General features: G+C 42.6%; 1 protein-coding gene across 1 annotated transcript; it reads right to left on the reverse strand.

Moving 5' to 3' along the window:
- Nucleotides 1-1,447: 1,447 nt before the first annotated feature.
- LOC308298169 (protein NLRC3-like) lies at nt 1,448-16,926 on the reverse strand (the record flags this gene model as incomplete). The annotated part of the gene is made up of 8 exons (XM_080741725.1): nt 1,448-1,507; nt 1,952-2,120; nt 2,994-4,703; nt 5,732-5,796; nt 8,671-8,910; nt 8,974-9,064; nt 16,238-16,411; nt 16,727-16,926. The coding sequence occupies 8 exons, from the start codon at nt 16,924-16,926 to the stop codon at nt 1,448-1,450; spliced, it is 2,709 nt and encodes a 902-aa protein (XP_080597851.1).
- Between the last annotated feature and the right edge of the window lie 943 nt (nt 16,927-17,869).

Here is a 17,869-nt window from a genome sequence, read left to right on the forward strand (position 1 = left end):
TAAAAAAATCAAACGGCTTCTGCTCTGCACCAGAGCAGGGAGAGGAGAGGCTAGAAAGGGAGGAGAGGGAGGGGTCGGTTTGACAAGTAAGGGTGCCTGAGAGGTCAAAACAGCGGTTTGGTTGGTCTCAGGACGTTGTGTAAACACAATCCAATAAAAAAATTATAACTTTGAAGCTGAAGAAATAACCGCACTAGTATAAAGTCTATCTACTCTGTTAGTTATGAGAGGGCCCGCGAAATCTAGCAACAGGGGCAGCCGAAATCTAGCAACAGGGGCAGCTATGAAAAAAATGGAATAAAGCAGGTATAAAGGGGTATGATAAAATACAGATTTAACCCTATATGTGTTTTGGTCTGGATGACTCCTTTAAGGCATAAGAGCTGTTACTTAAGACAATCAAAATAGAGCCCTATGTGTTTTGACTGTACTTGTGCTGCACTACAATTTTGTCTAATAAAATAGTCAATCAATCAAAAGACCCATACAGGATTTAAAGTAATATATAAATTGAACATTTTAAATAGCCGATCGGAAAGCTCACAACGTGCCGCGACACGGTATGAGCTTGTAGATCGACTATTTCCAAATACCTACAGTATAAAATTAAACTAGAAAGATGCAATTGGAAATTGCAAGTGTGGTTGCTGATGTGACAGATATATTCTACAGCAAGCTAACTGTCATGTGAAGCTCAACCAATACTCCAGCTAACACAACTCCCAAATCCAGATGTATTTCAACCAATTTCCAATTGCATTTGATTCAAGGTAGAAACCTGTTCAAATAGTTTGTCTAGAATAACGTTTATCTAGAATAAATAAAGTGTTGCCCTGTTTGGAAACCACACTAATGAAAGTGTTCAACCATTCCTTATTTAGCTGGGGACCCCCTAGAACTGGACCCCAGACACACTTTGAAAACTATAGAATGTCGCTGCCTCGCGGCTAATAACGGACCTGAATCTGATCCTAGGTCAGCCTAAACTGATGTAAGTACACACACGTCACACACACAGTACGTAACGGGTCCTCTCGGATTATACACATGATGATTACAGTCCCGTGTTCCGAATGTTTTAATGGAGCGGCGGTTCTGGCCGTTCCGTCTCACTTTCACCCCTGCGCTCAGTGCGCTGGTGCGAGACAATAAATAACTGTTCGCCAATTGCTACTTCTCTCAATTGGAAGTACATGACACCAGTCCAGCGCACCGCAGTAGTAGGCTAACTGGTGATATAAAAAACGAATTTTAGAAGACAGCCCTACAAGCAAGCAATCTCTCTGTGAGAGAAGTCACTGATCCCATGGCCATGTCGACAACTGTTACCCAGTGTTTATTTGTGGCGACGCCTGACTCGTCGACATTATGTGAGGTCACGCTCAACATCACTACCGTTTTTGAGGACGGTTGCTTCACACTGCAGCTCACCGTTCACAAGGTCGCATCAAGCAGCCTCGAGACTACCTCTTGAGGTGGTTTCGAGGCTGGTTGCGTTGATCCGTTTCTGAGGAAAACCGCAGGCTTCACACTGTTAAAACATTTGCCAAGTAGCCTCGAGAACGGTCCAGAGACCGCAGTGTGAATCCGCCCTAAAAGAGCCGTTCAAAAGAGCTGATTTGTTCGCGAACGTCTCATCTCTGCATTGCCTGCCTCCGGCTCCCGAGTCCCGTTGAACACAAGGGTTTCGAATTAAACACCTGTTTGATACTTTGCAACGTTTGTGAAAAAAATAAAAAAATAATTCTCAAAATAATTAGAGGGGCCAGAAATTATTGCCAACCCCTGCTGTACCTTATCATTATTCTAGTCAGTGTGGGTTACCATGATGTCAACCTTATTCACACTCTTCAAATAAAGTCTCACCACAGTATTCATGTTATAATCACATAATAAATAGTAAAACTAAACTAATACAAATAATGGTGGTAAATTAGTCTGACCTTAGGACCTGCAGTTTACAATGTGGACTCTTTAGTCCAGCAAAGATCAGCTCCACGGATGAAAGGTCCAGTCTGGTCCCACTGAGGTCCAGTTCTGTTAGATGTGAAGGATTAGAGCTGAGAGCTGAAGCCACAACTTCACAGTCTGTCTTTTTGAGTCTGCCACAGCCAGTAAGTCTGTAAAGATTAAATGCAAAATCAAACAGATTAGACCACATTCACTGTCAATGAAGTCAACTAAGAGATCTTATATCTAGTTAGAAATGTTTTAAGGTAGAGCGCCACCATATGGCCAAACTAGTGAGAGTGCTGGTCCAGTTGGGTTAAATAGCAGATTTTTTACACATTTTTTTTTTCTTTTTTACATACATAAACACAACACCACCAGTCACAATTTGAAAACATGTAGTTCACTGGCTTCCTTAAAAACGGCCCTGAAAATTCTTGTTGACTGTACTTGTGCTGCACAACAATTTTGTCTAATAAAATAGTCCATCAATCAAAAGACCCATACAGGATTTAAAGTAATATATAAATTGAAAATTTTAAATAGCCGATCGGAAAGCTCACAACGTGCCGCGACACGGTATGAGCTTGTAGATCGACTATTTCCAAATACCTACAGTATAAAATTAAACTAGAAAGATGCAATTGGAAATTGCAAGTGTGGTTGCTGACGTGAAAGATATATTCTACAGCAAGCTAACTGTCATGTGAAGCTCAACCAATACTCCAGCTAACACCACTCCCAAATCCAGATGTATTTCAACCAATTTCCAATTACATTTGATTCAAGGTAGAAACCTGTTCAAATAGTTTGTCTAGAATAAAGTTTATCTAGAATAAATAAAGCGTTGCCCTGTTTGGAAACCACACTAATGAAAGTGTTCAACCATTCCTTATTTAGCTGGGGACCCCCTAGAACTGGACCCCAGACCCACTTTGAAAACCAATGTTTTATGTTAACCTTCATTTCTAGTTACAGTGTAGTGGTTTGAAGTGGTAGACTGACTCTATTCTAGTATGTTTTATATTCACATGAATACTAACCGAGCCTTTCTGCAGTTCCTCACAGCTGGGATGAGTCTCCGTCGCCCCTCCTCTGATGTGTTGTATGTGTCCAGGTTGAACTCATCCTGAACCTCCTCTGACATCTGCAGCATGAAGGCCAGAGCTGAACACTGGGATGGAGACAGTGTGGTCTTTGATCTGTCCCCTGACTTCAGGTACTGTTGGATCTCCTGAAGTACTGAGTGGTCGTTCATCTCCATCAAACAGTGGAAGATGTTGATCATTCTCTCAGGAGAGTGATTTTTAGTGGTCATCTTCTTCAGATTGTCGATGACTCTCTGGATGGTCTCTGGACTGTTCTCTGTCTGACCCAGCAGGCCGCCTAACAGACTCTGGTTGGACTCCAGTAAGAGGCCATGAAGGAAGCGGACAAAGAGGTCCAGGTGGCCATTTTTACTCTCCTGGGATATTTCCATGACACTGTACAGGAAGCCTTTCAAGCCACGGTACCAGACTACCCCGAATGCCCTCAGTACCTTCTTGTTCTTCTGTGTGAAACAGTGCAACAGGTAGACTGCAGCCAGAAACTCCTGGATGCTCAGATGAACAAAGCTGTAGACTGTTCTCTGGAAGCTCACACTCTCTCTCTTGAAGATCTCTGTGCACAGTCCTGAGTACAGCGAGGCGTCTTTCGCATCGAGGCCACACTCTTCCAGGTCTTCTTGGTAGAACATGACGCTGCCTTTCTCCAGATGTTCAAACGCCAGCCTGCCCAGCTTCAGAAGAACCTCCCTGTCCTTCTCCATGAGCTGCTGTTGATTCACATCATGTCTGTCATCATACTTCTTCCACTTCCTCTTTGTCTGGACCGACAGGAAGTGGCTGTACATCGCAGTCTGGGTCTTGGGCAGCTGTTTTTTCTCGTCTGTCTTCAACATGTCCTCCAGAACGGTAGCGGTGATTGAACAGAAGACTGGGATGTGACACATGATGTGGAGGCTCCTTGATGTCTTCATGTGTGAGATGATTTTGCTGGCCAGCTTCTCATCACTGAACTTCTTCCTGAAGAACTCCTCCTTCTGGGGGTCCGTGAAGCCTCGTACTTCTGTCACCAGGTCAATACGATCAGCAGGGATCTGATTGGCTGCTGCAGGTCTGGTGGTTATCCAGAGGAGGGCGTTAGGGAGCAGATTCCCCTCGATGAGGTTTGTCAACAGCAAATCTACTGATGATGTCACTGTGACATCAGAAACAATGTCATTCTCTTGGAAGACATGAGAACCAAAGCGAATGTTCTCGAATTTCAGCGAAAACCTGCTTTCATCCAGACCATCAAAGATGAGGCCAACCTTCCAGACAGCAAGCTGCTCAGCTGTGACGTTCTTTAATTCTGGGTGGAAACGATGGATCAGTGAGAGAAGACTGTGCTGCTCATCTCTGACCAGGTTCAGCTCCCGGAATGAGAAAGGAACCAGGAGAATGACATCTTGGTTTTCCAAACTCCTTGCCCAGTCCAAAGTCAACTTACGCACAGAGAATGTTTTTCCAATGCCAGCGATGCCCTTGGTCAGAACTCTTCTGATGGGTTTGTCTCTGCCAAGGAGGAGGGGCTTAAAGATGTCAGAGCATTTGATTGGTTGGTCAAGGAGGGTCTTCTTCTTGGAAGCTCTCTCAAGCTGCCAGACCTCATGTTGGGTATTAACCCCTTCACTCTCTCCCACTGAGATGTGGAGCTCTGTGAAGATGCTGCTGAGGGAGGGCACTTCAGTGACGTATGTCACACGATCAAGACGGTTCAAACCGACCTTATAAACCTTTAAATCCTCCTGTGGACTGACACCTGCTATGAGAAGACAATGAAGACATTTTAAACATTCAGCTTCATTCATAACTTTACATTCTTACAGCTGTGTATGAACATTAATAATGAAATGCCCTCCAGACTATGTCTTCTGTCCTTTATGCATGGCAGTAAAAACTAGAAATACTGTTCCTACGAAACAGTGTGGGCTCGCTGATCCCTCATTGGCTAAAGGTCCTGCCTTTGTACTTTCTGAAGTTTTTTGAGGAGAATAACCAAAGATGTGGGTGAACATACTGGCCTGTGAGAACATACACTTTCAGCAAGCCCACAAATCTTTACTATATAAAGATTTAGGAGAACATACTATAAGATTTCATGTGGGTGTTGTTATTATTCATATCAGGTCGCACTTGTTGGTGGTGATGTCATCAAGAACGCTACTCCTTCATTGGCTTAAAGGTGATACACCATGCATTTAAAAAGTATTTATGTCATATTGTTTATGTCCCAAAAACCTTTTTCAAAAGGTTTGAGGCTAAATAACCACTCCTGAATAGAGAGCCCCTCATTTTTGAATGGCTCTCAGAGCACTTTCAGCTCCAGTACCACCTTTGGCCTGAACTGCACCAAAAACGGCCGTTTATGACGTCACAAACGGCAGCAAATCTGGATAGCCTGTTTTGAGAACCCGTGGGATGCTTTTAACCTTCACCTTCCCAAAACCAGAGAAAGACACAACGGTCAGAAATGGGACTTTGTGAGGATAGAAGGTGCTAGTGGGACCCCTAAAAAGGTTTTAAAATAGGAAAAGTGAAATTTCATGGTGTATCACCTTTAAGGCCCTGCTTTTGTACTGTCGTCATTTTTTTAGGAGAATAAACTTGACCTATAAAGTTTTGGTTTAACATACTGATCTCGTCTTTCAGACGAGCCCACAATAATAATAATGATTACAAACTGTGTCCAGTCTTACTTTGTCCACTTGTGGTTTGACAGGACGTCTTCAGTCCAGGTGGGATCAGAACACAAGTCCTCTCTCTGTGGACGAGAAGGAGATATGACTATATGATCATACTGCATCATACTTATATGATGTATGTGCAGTGTTGGGTTAGAATATCATACACTTATATGATGTATGTGAAGTGTTGGGTTAGAATATACACTTATATGATCTATGTGCAGTGTTGGGTTAGAATATCATACACTTATATGATGTATGTGAAGTGTTGGGTTAGAATATCATACATTTATATGATGTATGTGCAGTGTTGGGTTAGAATATCATACACTTATATGATTTATGTGCAGTGTTGGGTTAGAATATCATACACTTATATGATGTATGTGCAGTGTTGGGCAGCAACAAGTTACTTGATATATCACTGTAATATTATTACTTTACCCAGTAACGAGTAGTGTAAATTATTACTCTGCCAAAACCTATTAATATTATTAAACTTCTAAATAATACTGCATTACTCGTTAAAATGAGAGTGATTAGATTTTGTTCATGACCAAGATAAAAGTGCTCTCTTCACTGTATGGGTCTATGCGTCTGTACTGTGGTGTGTCTCTTCACTGTATGGGTCTATGCGTCTGCACTGTGGTGTGTCTCTTCACTGTATGGGTCTATGAGTCTGTACTGTGGTGTGTCTACACTGTATGGGTCTATGCGTCTGCACTGTGGTGTGTCTCTTCACTGTATGGGTCTATGAGTCTGTACTGTGGTGTGTCTTCACTGTATGGGTCTATGAGTCTGTACTGTGGTGTGTCTTCACTGTATGGGTCTATGAGTCTGTACTGTGGTGTCTCTCTTCACTGTATGGGTCTATGAGTCTGTACTGTGGTGTGTCTCTTCACTGTATGGGTCTATGAGTCTGTACTGTGGTGTGTGTCTGTACTGTGGTGTGTCTCTGCACTGTATGGGTCTATGAGTCTATACTGTGGTGTGTCTACACTGTATGGGTCTATGAGTCTGTACTGTGGTGTCTCTCTTCACTGTATGGGTCTATGAGTCTGTACTGTGGTGTGTCTACACTGTATGGGTCTATGAGTCTGTACTGTGGTGTGTCTTCACTGTATGGGTCTATGAGTCTGTACTGTGGTGTGTCTTCACTGTATGGGTCTATGAGTCTGTACTGTGGTGTGTCTTCACTGTATGGGTCTATGAGTCTGTACTGTGGTGTGTCTTCACTGTATGGGTCTATGAGTCTGTACTGTGGTGTGTCTACACTGTATGGGTCTATGAGTCTGTACTGTGGTGTGTCTACACTGTATGGGTCTATGAGTCTGTACTGTGGTGTGTCTTCACTGTATGGGTCTATGAGTCTGCACTGTGGTGTGTCCGTGTCCAGCAGATTTACAAGCTATAAACACTGTGAAATGGTACATGATGTTAGCTTGTAGATCTGTTCTTTTTAAACATACACCATCACATAAAGTTATGATGTTCGTGCAGGTCTGGGGTCTGACGCAGATCCGTGTTCCTCTGTGTGGGGGCGGGGCTCATGCACATAGTTTCAACTCTGTGGTCACGTGATCATAATCAATCTGTCAGCTCTTTCACAGTCCCTTCCATAGAGTATATATAAAATAGAGAGCGGATGAGCCCCGCCCCCACTATCATTTCAATGCAAGTGCTCAGTGGCGTTTTGAAGCAACGGCTACGTGCTAGCATGTAGCTAATCCAGGTGCATTCTGGGGGAAAGTGGTCTCTATTTCGAGACCACAAATGACGTCACGCTGCTCTCCGCCTATCCGCTCACAGGAGTAGTGGGGCCAAACCCCCAGAATGCACCTGGATTAGCTACATGCTAGCACGTAGCCGTTGCTTCAAATCTAGCCCTGGGTTCTGGGGGCTTGGTCCCTTCTGATTGGCAACGTTTGGCTTTCAAAGTTTGTGGGAGGGGCCCGTTTTGCCCAAAATGCCACAAATCATGAATGCAGCGTCTGATTGCTATGAGACTTGGTTACAACAGCCTAATGGTGGCGCTACAACGGTGGCGCTACGACGAAGATAGAAAGCCGGTAAAGGCCACGATGTGGACACTGGACACATTAAACGCAGATGTCAGATCCATCAATGCTGGTAAGACAGAAGAAATATTAATAAAGGCTATTGATATTGATTGTTAACTTACACTGCTACTCTATTGCACACATTACGGCTCACACTGTGGGTCTATACGCATGCGCAGGGGGTGCTGGGTATCCAGATGTGAATATGGACGGAAACCGTGTGTTGTTGTTTACAGACAGTGCGCTGAATAAAAGCTGTTAAAACTGAATAAACGTGACATGGCTCAGTAGAGTTTGATGAATAAATCATGTGTTGTTAGTCAGGTTTCCCTAACAGGGCAGTTTCATTGCGACCGTAGGTCGCAGTTTAGTATGAGAAACGGCACATCATGTCTCCAGACGTCTGTCTGTGTATGTTTTTTTTTACGGTCTATGGGTTTAACGCTCTGACATCACGCTCTGACATCACGCTCTGACATCACTGTGAGTGTGATGTCAGGGGAACCACATTAACAGAATCCCTTTCATGCCCTTATGTGGAGATCCTTGATGTCATCAATATTAAGCCCATATCTAACAGGACTTCATATGGGATTGCCCATATATGGAGGAAGACATCCCATGTCTGTGTGGCTTGTTCTACAGATGGGGATCTCCATATATGGGCATAAAAAGGACAAGGGCGGAATGGTTAGCACTGCTCAAATAGAGACTAGGACAGATACAGAGATATCCATATATGGACATGAAAGGGATAATGTAAGATGGAATTCATTTCCCAGAGGATTCATTGTGACGCGTGTCAGTGCAACCACACTTGCAATGTCCCAGAACTCTTTCTAGTTGTGAGTGTGTTTTACATTCTGACCTCTGATCAGTAGATTGTCCAACTCTGATGTCCACAAGTCCTCCTCCAGATCGCTCACTCTTCATGGAGAGACAGCTGGATGCAGGAGAGTCTGCTTCTTGCTGATCACTCTTCATAGAGACACAGCTGGATGCAGGAGAGTCTGCTCTCTGCTGATCACTCTTCATGGAGACACAGCTGGGTTCAGGAGAGTCTGCTTCTTGCTGATCACTCTTCATGGAGACACAGCTGGGTTCAGGAGAGTCTGCTCTCTGCTGATCACTCTTCATGGAGACACAGCTGGGTGCAGGAGAGTCTGCTCTCTGCTGATCACTCTTCATGGAGACACAGCTGGGTGCAGGAGAGTCTGCTCCTTGCTGATCACTCTTCATGGAGGCACAGCTGGGTGCAGGAGAGTCTGCTCCCTGCTGATCAACCCTGGTAGGAAGAGAGGAAGAATAGTGTCGCATTTATTTTATTACCTCCGCCAGGCCGACGGTGACGCAGAGGGCATTGTAGCAGGTCATTAAGCCAGGTTGAAACTACACAACTTTGTCAGATGTCAGATTATGCCATTTTATTATAGTGCAATATATTCTTGTCTTCGTCGGGAGACTGGCAACACTACAAGTATGACGCCGATCAATCGTCCTTTGCAGCCTTTCATGACTTTCCCGCGAGATCAGGGAAGTGGGTCAAGAAATATCGGATGGAGCTCGAAACCCAACCCGTACAAACTCGATAACAAATGTATTGAGACCCGGTATCAATAAGCTAAAGGACTGTAGAGCCCGTTATCGAGCATAGCGGTCCATGACGTCATGTCTAAACAATCAAGACAAGAGGAGATCAAGAAATAAATCTAATCACCATCACTGGCACAAACTCGTCTGTCTAAAAGTGTATTGATACCTGCCAGCGCTACCCGAGGAAGCAAAATTATTAATTTAAAGTGAAAGTAGACTACACACATTAACCAGTTAACAGTTTCTTCAATATTATTTTCCAAAAGTAAAAAGGTCACTTGCTTAAAGTATTATATCTACTAGTAAAATGTAGTGATATATTCTGTTTAATATGAATTTTCTGTTTATAAAGAGTTGAAGAGAACATGGAGATCTTATAGTAATTATTACAGTACTATTTAACACTTATTGTCTCCACCAGCAGAAGGCATGGGGAGACTATGTTTGCCCCCTGTTTGCCGTCCGTCCGTGTGTGTCCGTCCGTCCGTCCGTCCGTCCGTCCGTCCGTCCGTCCGTCCGTCCTCTCCTTCTGTCTGTGGACAGCTAATCTCCGGCACCATTGCCAAGATGGCAGCGAAACTGTGCACGCACACTCCCTGGATGCCAGAGCAGAACCTCTGCCCTGAATTTTTCACAGGGCCTTTTATGGTACCACCAGGAGGCGGATTTATGCAAAACACATTTTTGGACTGTACTCAGTACACAGTATCTCTGTTAGTCATTAAACAAAACGAACATACCAGATTTTAAATATTCCATCTGGCCAAGATTGGCTTCCAAAGTTGCTCCGTTTTGAAGAAAATGCTTTCAATTATGAACACAGAATACGATTTCGGTGAAATGTTGCACGCACATTCCCACTAGGCCTCCCTAGAGGCAAAAAAAAAAAAAGAAAATAAAGAAAACCTTTTTCAAATCTGCCTTTATAGCGCCACCAGGAGGACAACTATGTAAAACAAATGTATTTGTATTACTCCTTCAGTTTTTATCCAAATTCCATGCAACTCGGTACATGTGATTTCTAGTCATGTGATGTTTTTTCATATTCCATCCTGATTGGCTAAGATTGGCTTTCAAAGTTTGCAGGATTGGTCTGTTTTGAACAAAATGCCTCAAATCATGAACGCAGCGTGCTATTTCTGTGAAATTGTGCACGCACATTCCCACTACCTTTGCCCTGCATTGTGTATTTTTCTAATTTGCATTTTATAGCGCCACCAGGAGGTCAACTTACGTGAAACAATTTTTGTATTAGTCCTTCAGTTGTACACGCACAACCTGGTGGAGACCTGTGCTCGGAAGAGCACTGCTTCGAGTTGCACATTAACTAATTTGCTGCCTAGACCGGAGGATCCAGAGAAAAAGCTGTTGTCTTTCGCCAGGCCCGAGGAAACCGAGAATTTAATATGCTTTAATCGCTATAAAACAATTACAAGAATAATTGCCCCGGAAAAGTACGTCGGGTCCCATTTCCGGTCCCTGGCCATTTCCGTTTCCAGCGGAAACAGAACAGGTGTCACCATGAAATGGGACCTTAGCTTTAGTTGTAAACACAGCTAAACCTCTACAATAGATGGATATTTTTTTTTATCCGTTTTTTTTTTTGGTTGAAAGCTGTGAACGGTGTGCACACGCCTGGTGCACACCATCGTGCACGATCGTGCATTATGGACACGCTCGCGCCCACGTTAAAAGGTACAAGAAGTCTGGCAGTGAAAAACAGTAAATTTTGATTCATGGCAGAGACTGTTAATGAATGGTTGTTTTGATGAAATGCTAAAATATTTTAAAACTTTTGTAATTTAATCTTAGATGGTGGCCAGCAACAATCTCAGTCACACACAACTGGCCAACAAAAAACAGATACCAGTTCTGTTCAGAATCTTTCTACAACATATCTTTAGTTAGTCTTAGTGGTGCCAACAATAATCGATTCAGCGATGCATCGCGAAGCCATATTGTGCAATAATATAGAAAAATGTGATGCATCGCGATGCATCATATAATCAAATTGAATCGTTACCTGGTTAATCACAATCGAATCGAATCATGAGGGCAGTGCCAATGCACACCTCTAGTTAGTCTATGTCTTGTTTTATAATAATTTACAAATGTTACTTAGCAGATCACTTTGTTGTTTATATTGTATAGAAGGATTGACATACTGTTTGGGTGAAGGTCCAGGTTCAACAGTGTCTGAAGGAGGTTCATCTTTAGACCGGTCACTCTTCACTGTCGGAGACTCTGGTCTGTGGTGAAGACTTCTGGAATCATACAAATGTTTAAATAAGTATTATGTGAATAAAGAGGTCAGTTCTATATTGTTAAATCTCATTATGAAAGTATAACAGAGTAAATGTTTGGAGGTTTCAACTCCTGGACGTTGCAGCAACAACAACAACAACAACAACAACAGTCAGTCAGTCAGTCTGTATAGTGCAGCTTCACCACTGAACAGAACATAGTGATTTATAATCTATAGATATCATTGAACAGCACATAGTGATTTATATTCTAAAGATAAATGTTGAACAACACAGTGATTTATAATCTACAGTTAAACATTGAACAGCACATAGTGATATATAATCTATAGATAAACATTGAACAGCACATAGTGATTTATTGTACTTCATTCACAACTACCCATATAGTAACTTATACTCTATAGATAAACATTGGACAGGGAGGATACGCTGTGTGTATGTATAGCTTTGTTTTTACTATACAATATAAATTAAAGTGCATATTGTTTTGTGTAATACTTTGTGTGTGGACGTCCAAGTTCATTACTGAAGGTAGAAAGTTGCAAGAGAAACTGTTCAAAAGTTATGGCAAGTTATGAGATATCAATAATCAGAATAATGGCATTAGGGGCGTGGCTAAGTATCTCACAATTTCAAATTTGAAATGTAGGCGTTTAGCAGATGCTCGTAATCCAGAGAGACTTGTAATAGCAAGGTAATACATCGAATGCATAGAAATTGTAATGTAAGAAAGATCAGGTAGATCAAGCACCTATTCATTTAAAAAAAAAAAGAAAAAAAAACATAAAAATGCTATCTAAATTACGTGTATGGTCATTTGAGGGTAGGCAAGTTCTATGGTAAGTGCTATGGGCAAAGGTGGAGTCTGAAGAGGTGAGTCTTCAGACCACGGCGGAAGCTAGGGAGTGAGTATGCCGAGTTTATTCCACTGTTTGGGGGCCAGGAGGGCGAAGAGTCTAGGATGAGTTGATCATTGTCCTGGGGTTTTTAGTGAGGGTTCTGTCAGCATCCCTGTGTTAGCTGATCTGAGTGAACGAGTGGGGTTGAAGGGGTTGAAGGGGTCGATCAGGTTTTGGAGGTATGAGGTGCCATTTGGCTGCTTTGAATACCAGCATCAGCGTTTTGTGTGAGCAGCAATCGGGAGCCAGTGGAGAATAGTCGCCCAAGTTGGACCAGTGAATTATGAGGTAGTATTGGAGGATTTAGGAGAGGACAGGAAAATCATGCATGCACGTCGGCTGGGAGTAATTTCAATACGTGGCATTGAATGGATATTTTCTGTGTTTGAGTGTTTTCTTGGTTCTTGAGTTGAAGGTTGTTTTTTGTTGGGTAATCTATCCCTGGTAGGCCTGTCACGATTCACGAAAAAATCGATTTAAATCGATTTAATTGGGGGCCGGTTAAAATCGATCTTTTAAAAAACGAATCGCGATTCGACCAACAGTCTGGCAGGAGAGGAGAGCCGATCAAAGCCCCGCATGCAGGGCTCTGATCGCCTGCAACTGCTTGCTTAATTGACGGTCATAACTTCTTCTGAAGTAGGTCAAGTTGACACAACTGCGCAGAGAGTTGTAGATTGCCTCGCGAGTTGATACACACACACACACACACACACACACACACACACACACACACACACACACACACACACACACACACACACACACACACACACACACACACACAGACACAGACACACACACACACACACACGCGCAGAGAGAGAGAGAAAAGAGAGACGGTCAGTGAACCCCTCCTCTTCTCATTTACACACAACACAAGCAAGAAGTAGTACTAGTGGGGGTTTATCTTTGTGTGATAGGACCCCTTTCTTTTATTAACACTACTATTGACATAGCCTAAACCCTATATATCCCTTTATTCTGAGGGAAAGACCATACAGAGCCTAGGGTCAAAATTACTCACAGTTTTAAATGTCTGGTAAATGCACAGATCACAGCTGTCAAATAAAGCTTGTTTGGCTGATTGGAGACTTATTTTTCCAATTAATTGGATTATGTTCTAAAAGGAGCTGGCTAACAGTACAGGCTTGCTATGTACCACAGGAAAAGGGCATTATTTGATAATTGATACAGTATTGAAAAGAGGGTAAGAGTACTGTTTAAAAAAAAGAACAGGATTTGACATTTAAGAATAGATAAGTTTACACTTTTCCGTCATTTGCTATTTGCTACTGTATAGAGAATAAGAGAACATCTCAAAAATACAGGAGAGAATACAAGAACTGAAATGTAATTGTTGTTTTTTGTCATTTGATAGTTCTACTGTATTGAAAAGAGCATAAGAGAAAACAGTATTGTTAAAAGAAAAGAAAATACTGGGATTGTAAGAATTGTGGATTTTTTTGGGTAATTTTTCTGGAAAATAATTTTGTGTTGAGAAAATCGTGACATCGTGAATCGTGAACCTTGGATCGTGATTCGAATCGTATCGTGAGTTGAGTGAATCGTGACAGGCCAATTCCCTGGCTATAGGGTTGTATATATGGTTATTTATGTGTTATTTAAAAACACTCTGTAAGGTTGACTATAAAATGTAAAAAAAAAGAAAAAAAAAGTGGTTGCGGTTCCATTTGGACACAATCATGTTAGGGTCAGTCCTAACTGGAACCCGAAAACATCAAACCGTTAAAGCGTTTACTATGCAGCAACCCATCTCAGATGCCTTCCAGTTCCAGAGCTGTGGGTGAGCTGTGGGTGAGAGCAAAATGCATAACTTCCTGTCCATCAAATGGTATCAGCACTGGGGCTTACACATTTATCCATAGTTTAAGTGGCAGAGATAGCTATACCTTCTTCACTGGCAAGAAGGCATGGTTCAAGGCCAGCATGTGTCTCGATCTCAGTGCACTTGAGGGGTTTGGTGAAAACTCTTCTGATTCTCTCTCAGATGACATCATCAATTGGGCACAAGACCTCACAATTATTTCTGTATATGTATCCAAATCTGACAACCCAGAGGATTTTTACCTGAGTAAGATTAGAGTGTACAAGTTCCTCAATAATAGATCAACCCTCTTAAAGCTGCTGCCCTGACAAAGAATGCCTTTGACCTGCACTTGAGAAGAGCTGCTCTAGCAACCATAAAAGATAAACGTGCACACATTGCCAAGCCGGATATTCTTTTTTGTTTGTTTGTTTGTTTTCAGAGAGTATGGATGGTCTCTCGGTGAAAGCAATGCAGTTTCCCTTGCATCTATCCAGCCAGCCTGGCCTGTGTCAATGAACAAGGCAATATCATGCAGTTGTACCAACGGCTGCCAGAAAATAAAACTGTTCCTGAGTGAAGAAGGCAATTCCATGCTACTTAGGATGCCGGTGCCAGGGACTAGAGACACGATGCAGCAGGATCAGTGCAACACATGACAACAGTGACAGTGAATCGTATTGTATCATGGCATCATTGGTTTTAGAAGTAGGCAAGACATCACCATAGAGGTCAAAATGAACCTTTTGTAGGACACCCTAATTCCGCCTCACTCTAAGTAATCTATCTTTTGTGCTGTTACTTGAATGAATACCACTATGTTAATTGTTATAGACCTAAAGCTGAAATTGTTGGCAAGGCTGGGTGTGTTTGTATTGTAGTTTGTTTATTAAAATGTCATCTTTAAGACACATTGTGGGCGTTTTCTCAGATTTTTCTCTGCAATCATCCCCACAATTCTAAATAGAATCTGAGGGAAAACGTAATACCCTACATTATTTATTCCTGCAGCCATATTGACAACATAGAAATGAAAGCTCAAACTGACCAAATGTGTTCATAATGCTTAAAAAGCAGACTTTTTGCCATAACAGTCAGCTGTCAAAACTCATTTTTTGGGTGGCGCCGATCTTGGAAATATGCAAAGTAAAGGTCCAGATACATCCAATCATAAAGATAAGTATTCCATTGAGTTTCTCATGCTCTGAAACCATGAAACAGAAACCAAGTTTACATTTCTAACCCAAAATAGCCAGCGCTATTTTCTGATATGGGCCAATATTGAGGCGGCCATATTGGATTTCCAGCAGCAATTTGACGGGGTATTCCATGTAGGTTGTTTTCCTACTGGGTCATAGATAATGTTTCTGGTGGCTTACCTTTTACAACAGGGCAAATGTAGTTCACTTCCCTTTGCCCCCTGGCTAACTGTGATAACTGAGTGAAGTCCAGTCTCACTGTGATAACTGAGTCGCTGAAAGGGACAGTATACAGTATAGTGGTTGTAGACCAGACTCACCCTCTGAAGGGGACAGTATAGATACTGGTTGTAGACCAGACTCACCCTCTGAAGGGGACAGTATAGACTGGTTGTAGACCAGACTCACCCTCTGAAGGGGACAGTATAGATACTGGTTGTAGACCAGACTCACCCTCTGAAGGGAACAGTATAGACTGGTTGTAGACCAGACTAACCCTCTGAAGGGGACAGTATAGACTGGTTGTAGACCAGACTCACCCTCTGAAGGGAACAGTATAGACTGGTTGTAGACCAGACTAACCCTCTGAAGGGGACAGTATAGACTGGTTGTAGACCAGACTAACCCTCTGAAGGGGACAGTATAGACTGGTTGTAGACCATGTTGACTCACCCTCTGAAGGGGACAGAGGCCTCTCCATGGATCCTAGGGAAGGAGTCAGAGCTGGAGAGCGTTGGTTCTCCTGAACTCTCCTGAGCCGTGGAGAACTTATTGATGAGAGCGCTGACCCACGACCACACAGTCCTGCCTCTGTTGGGGGAGGGGCCAGAGAGCTGAGGCCTTGACCTTGTCACAAATGAAACAGACATAATTAAACATATTAAAACATTCATTGTTTTCTGTCGTGCAGAAACTTTGTATCTCCAAATGTTACTTATTTTTCTGTTTATTCGTAAAATAATGCAGTAATTCGTCAAAAGTCACACAAGTAGCAAAAATAGCCGATCTACAAGCTCACAATGTGTCGCATCGCACTGTGTTGTGAGCTTGAAGATTGGCTATTTAGTGTGGTTAACCGTGTCTGTGGGGTTTACAGACTAGGTTTGAAGGCTGTGTATATCAGAGCAATGGCCACCAAAGTGTTAAACACGACTTTAACACTGTGGCAACATCGCTGCTGTGGCCATACAGTATGTTTGTAATGTAAATTTGTTGGGCGCCATGTGGGGGTCTGGTGTGGTAGGTTTGTTGGGGGCCATGTGGGGGTCTGGTGTGGTTGGGGGCCACGTGGGGTCTGGTGTGGTAGGTTTGTTGGGGGCCACGTGGGGTCTGGTGTGGTAGGTTTGTTGGGGGCCACACATTGTCATAGCAGACCCCTGAACAGTATTTGTATCAGTGTGGTGTGAACCAGCCAGGGTTCGGTGTCTTTCTGTTGTCGGACAGACAGACATCCATCATTCTTTGTTTGTTGTAATAGTAGTATGAAAGCGGGCACCATGGCGCCAAAGGCTTTCTATCCATGCATGCGTTGTGGCCATCACCAGGCCGGTGTTTCATTTTCGCTTGCTATCTTTTGTACACAGTACAATCATGGCTGGAACTGATAAATAAAAAATAAATATATATATTTATATATATATATATATATATATATATATATATATATATATATATATATATATATATATAATCAAACCTCGGTTCGAAGTGAAGCGGTGATTTTTTGAAGCGGTGAAAGTCGCTTCCAAGGAGTGGCTTTGTGTGTCCCATGTCCATATATGGTCATTTCAGTCCAGAATGAACAGGTTTTATCAAAAACAAAATGTGTGTCCCATGTCCATATATGGTCATTTCAGTCCAGAATGAACAGGTTTTATCAAAAACAAAATGTGTGTCACCTCATGTCCATATATGGTCATTTCAGTCCAGAATGAACAGGTTTTATCTGTCCCGTACGTCCAGAATATGTGTGTAGTGTCCCGGTCTGATGATTGGATACTTTGAAGATTGGTCAAGCTTCACATGACAATTCGGCCCTCCAGATAAAAACATTCATTCATTCATTCATTCAGAATAAAGAATGTATCTATGTGTTCCAGAGTTCATAACTCTGGAACACATAGAATAAAAGTTCACCGCTTCACTTCGAACCGAGGTTTGATTTTTTAAGCGGTGAAAGCCGCTTCCAAGGAGTGGCTTTGTGTGTTCCGTACATGTCCATATATGGTCAGTCCAGTCCAGAATGAACAGGTTTTATCTGTCCCGTACATCCAGAATATGTGTGTCCCGTGCGTCCAGGATTGA

Source organism: Nannobrachium achirus (assembly GCF_963921795.1).
Source record: "Nannobrachium achirus genome assembly, chromosome: 14".
Taxonomy (NCBI): domain Eukaryota; kingdom Metazoa; phylum Chordata; class Actinopteri; order Myctophiformes; family Myctophidae; genus Nannobrachium; species Nannobrachium achirus.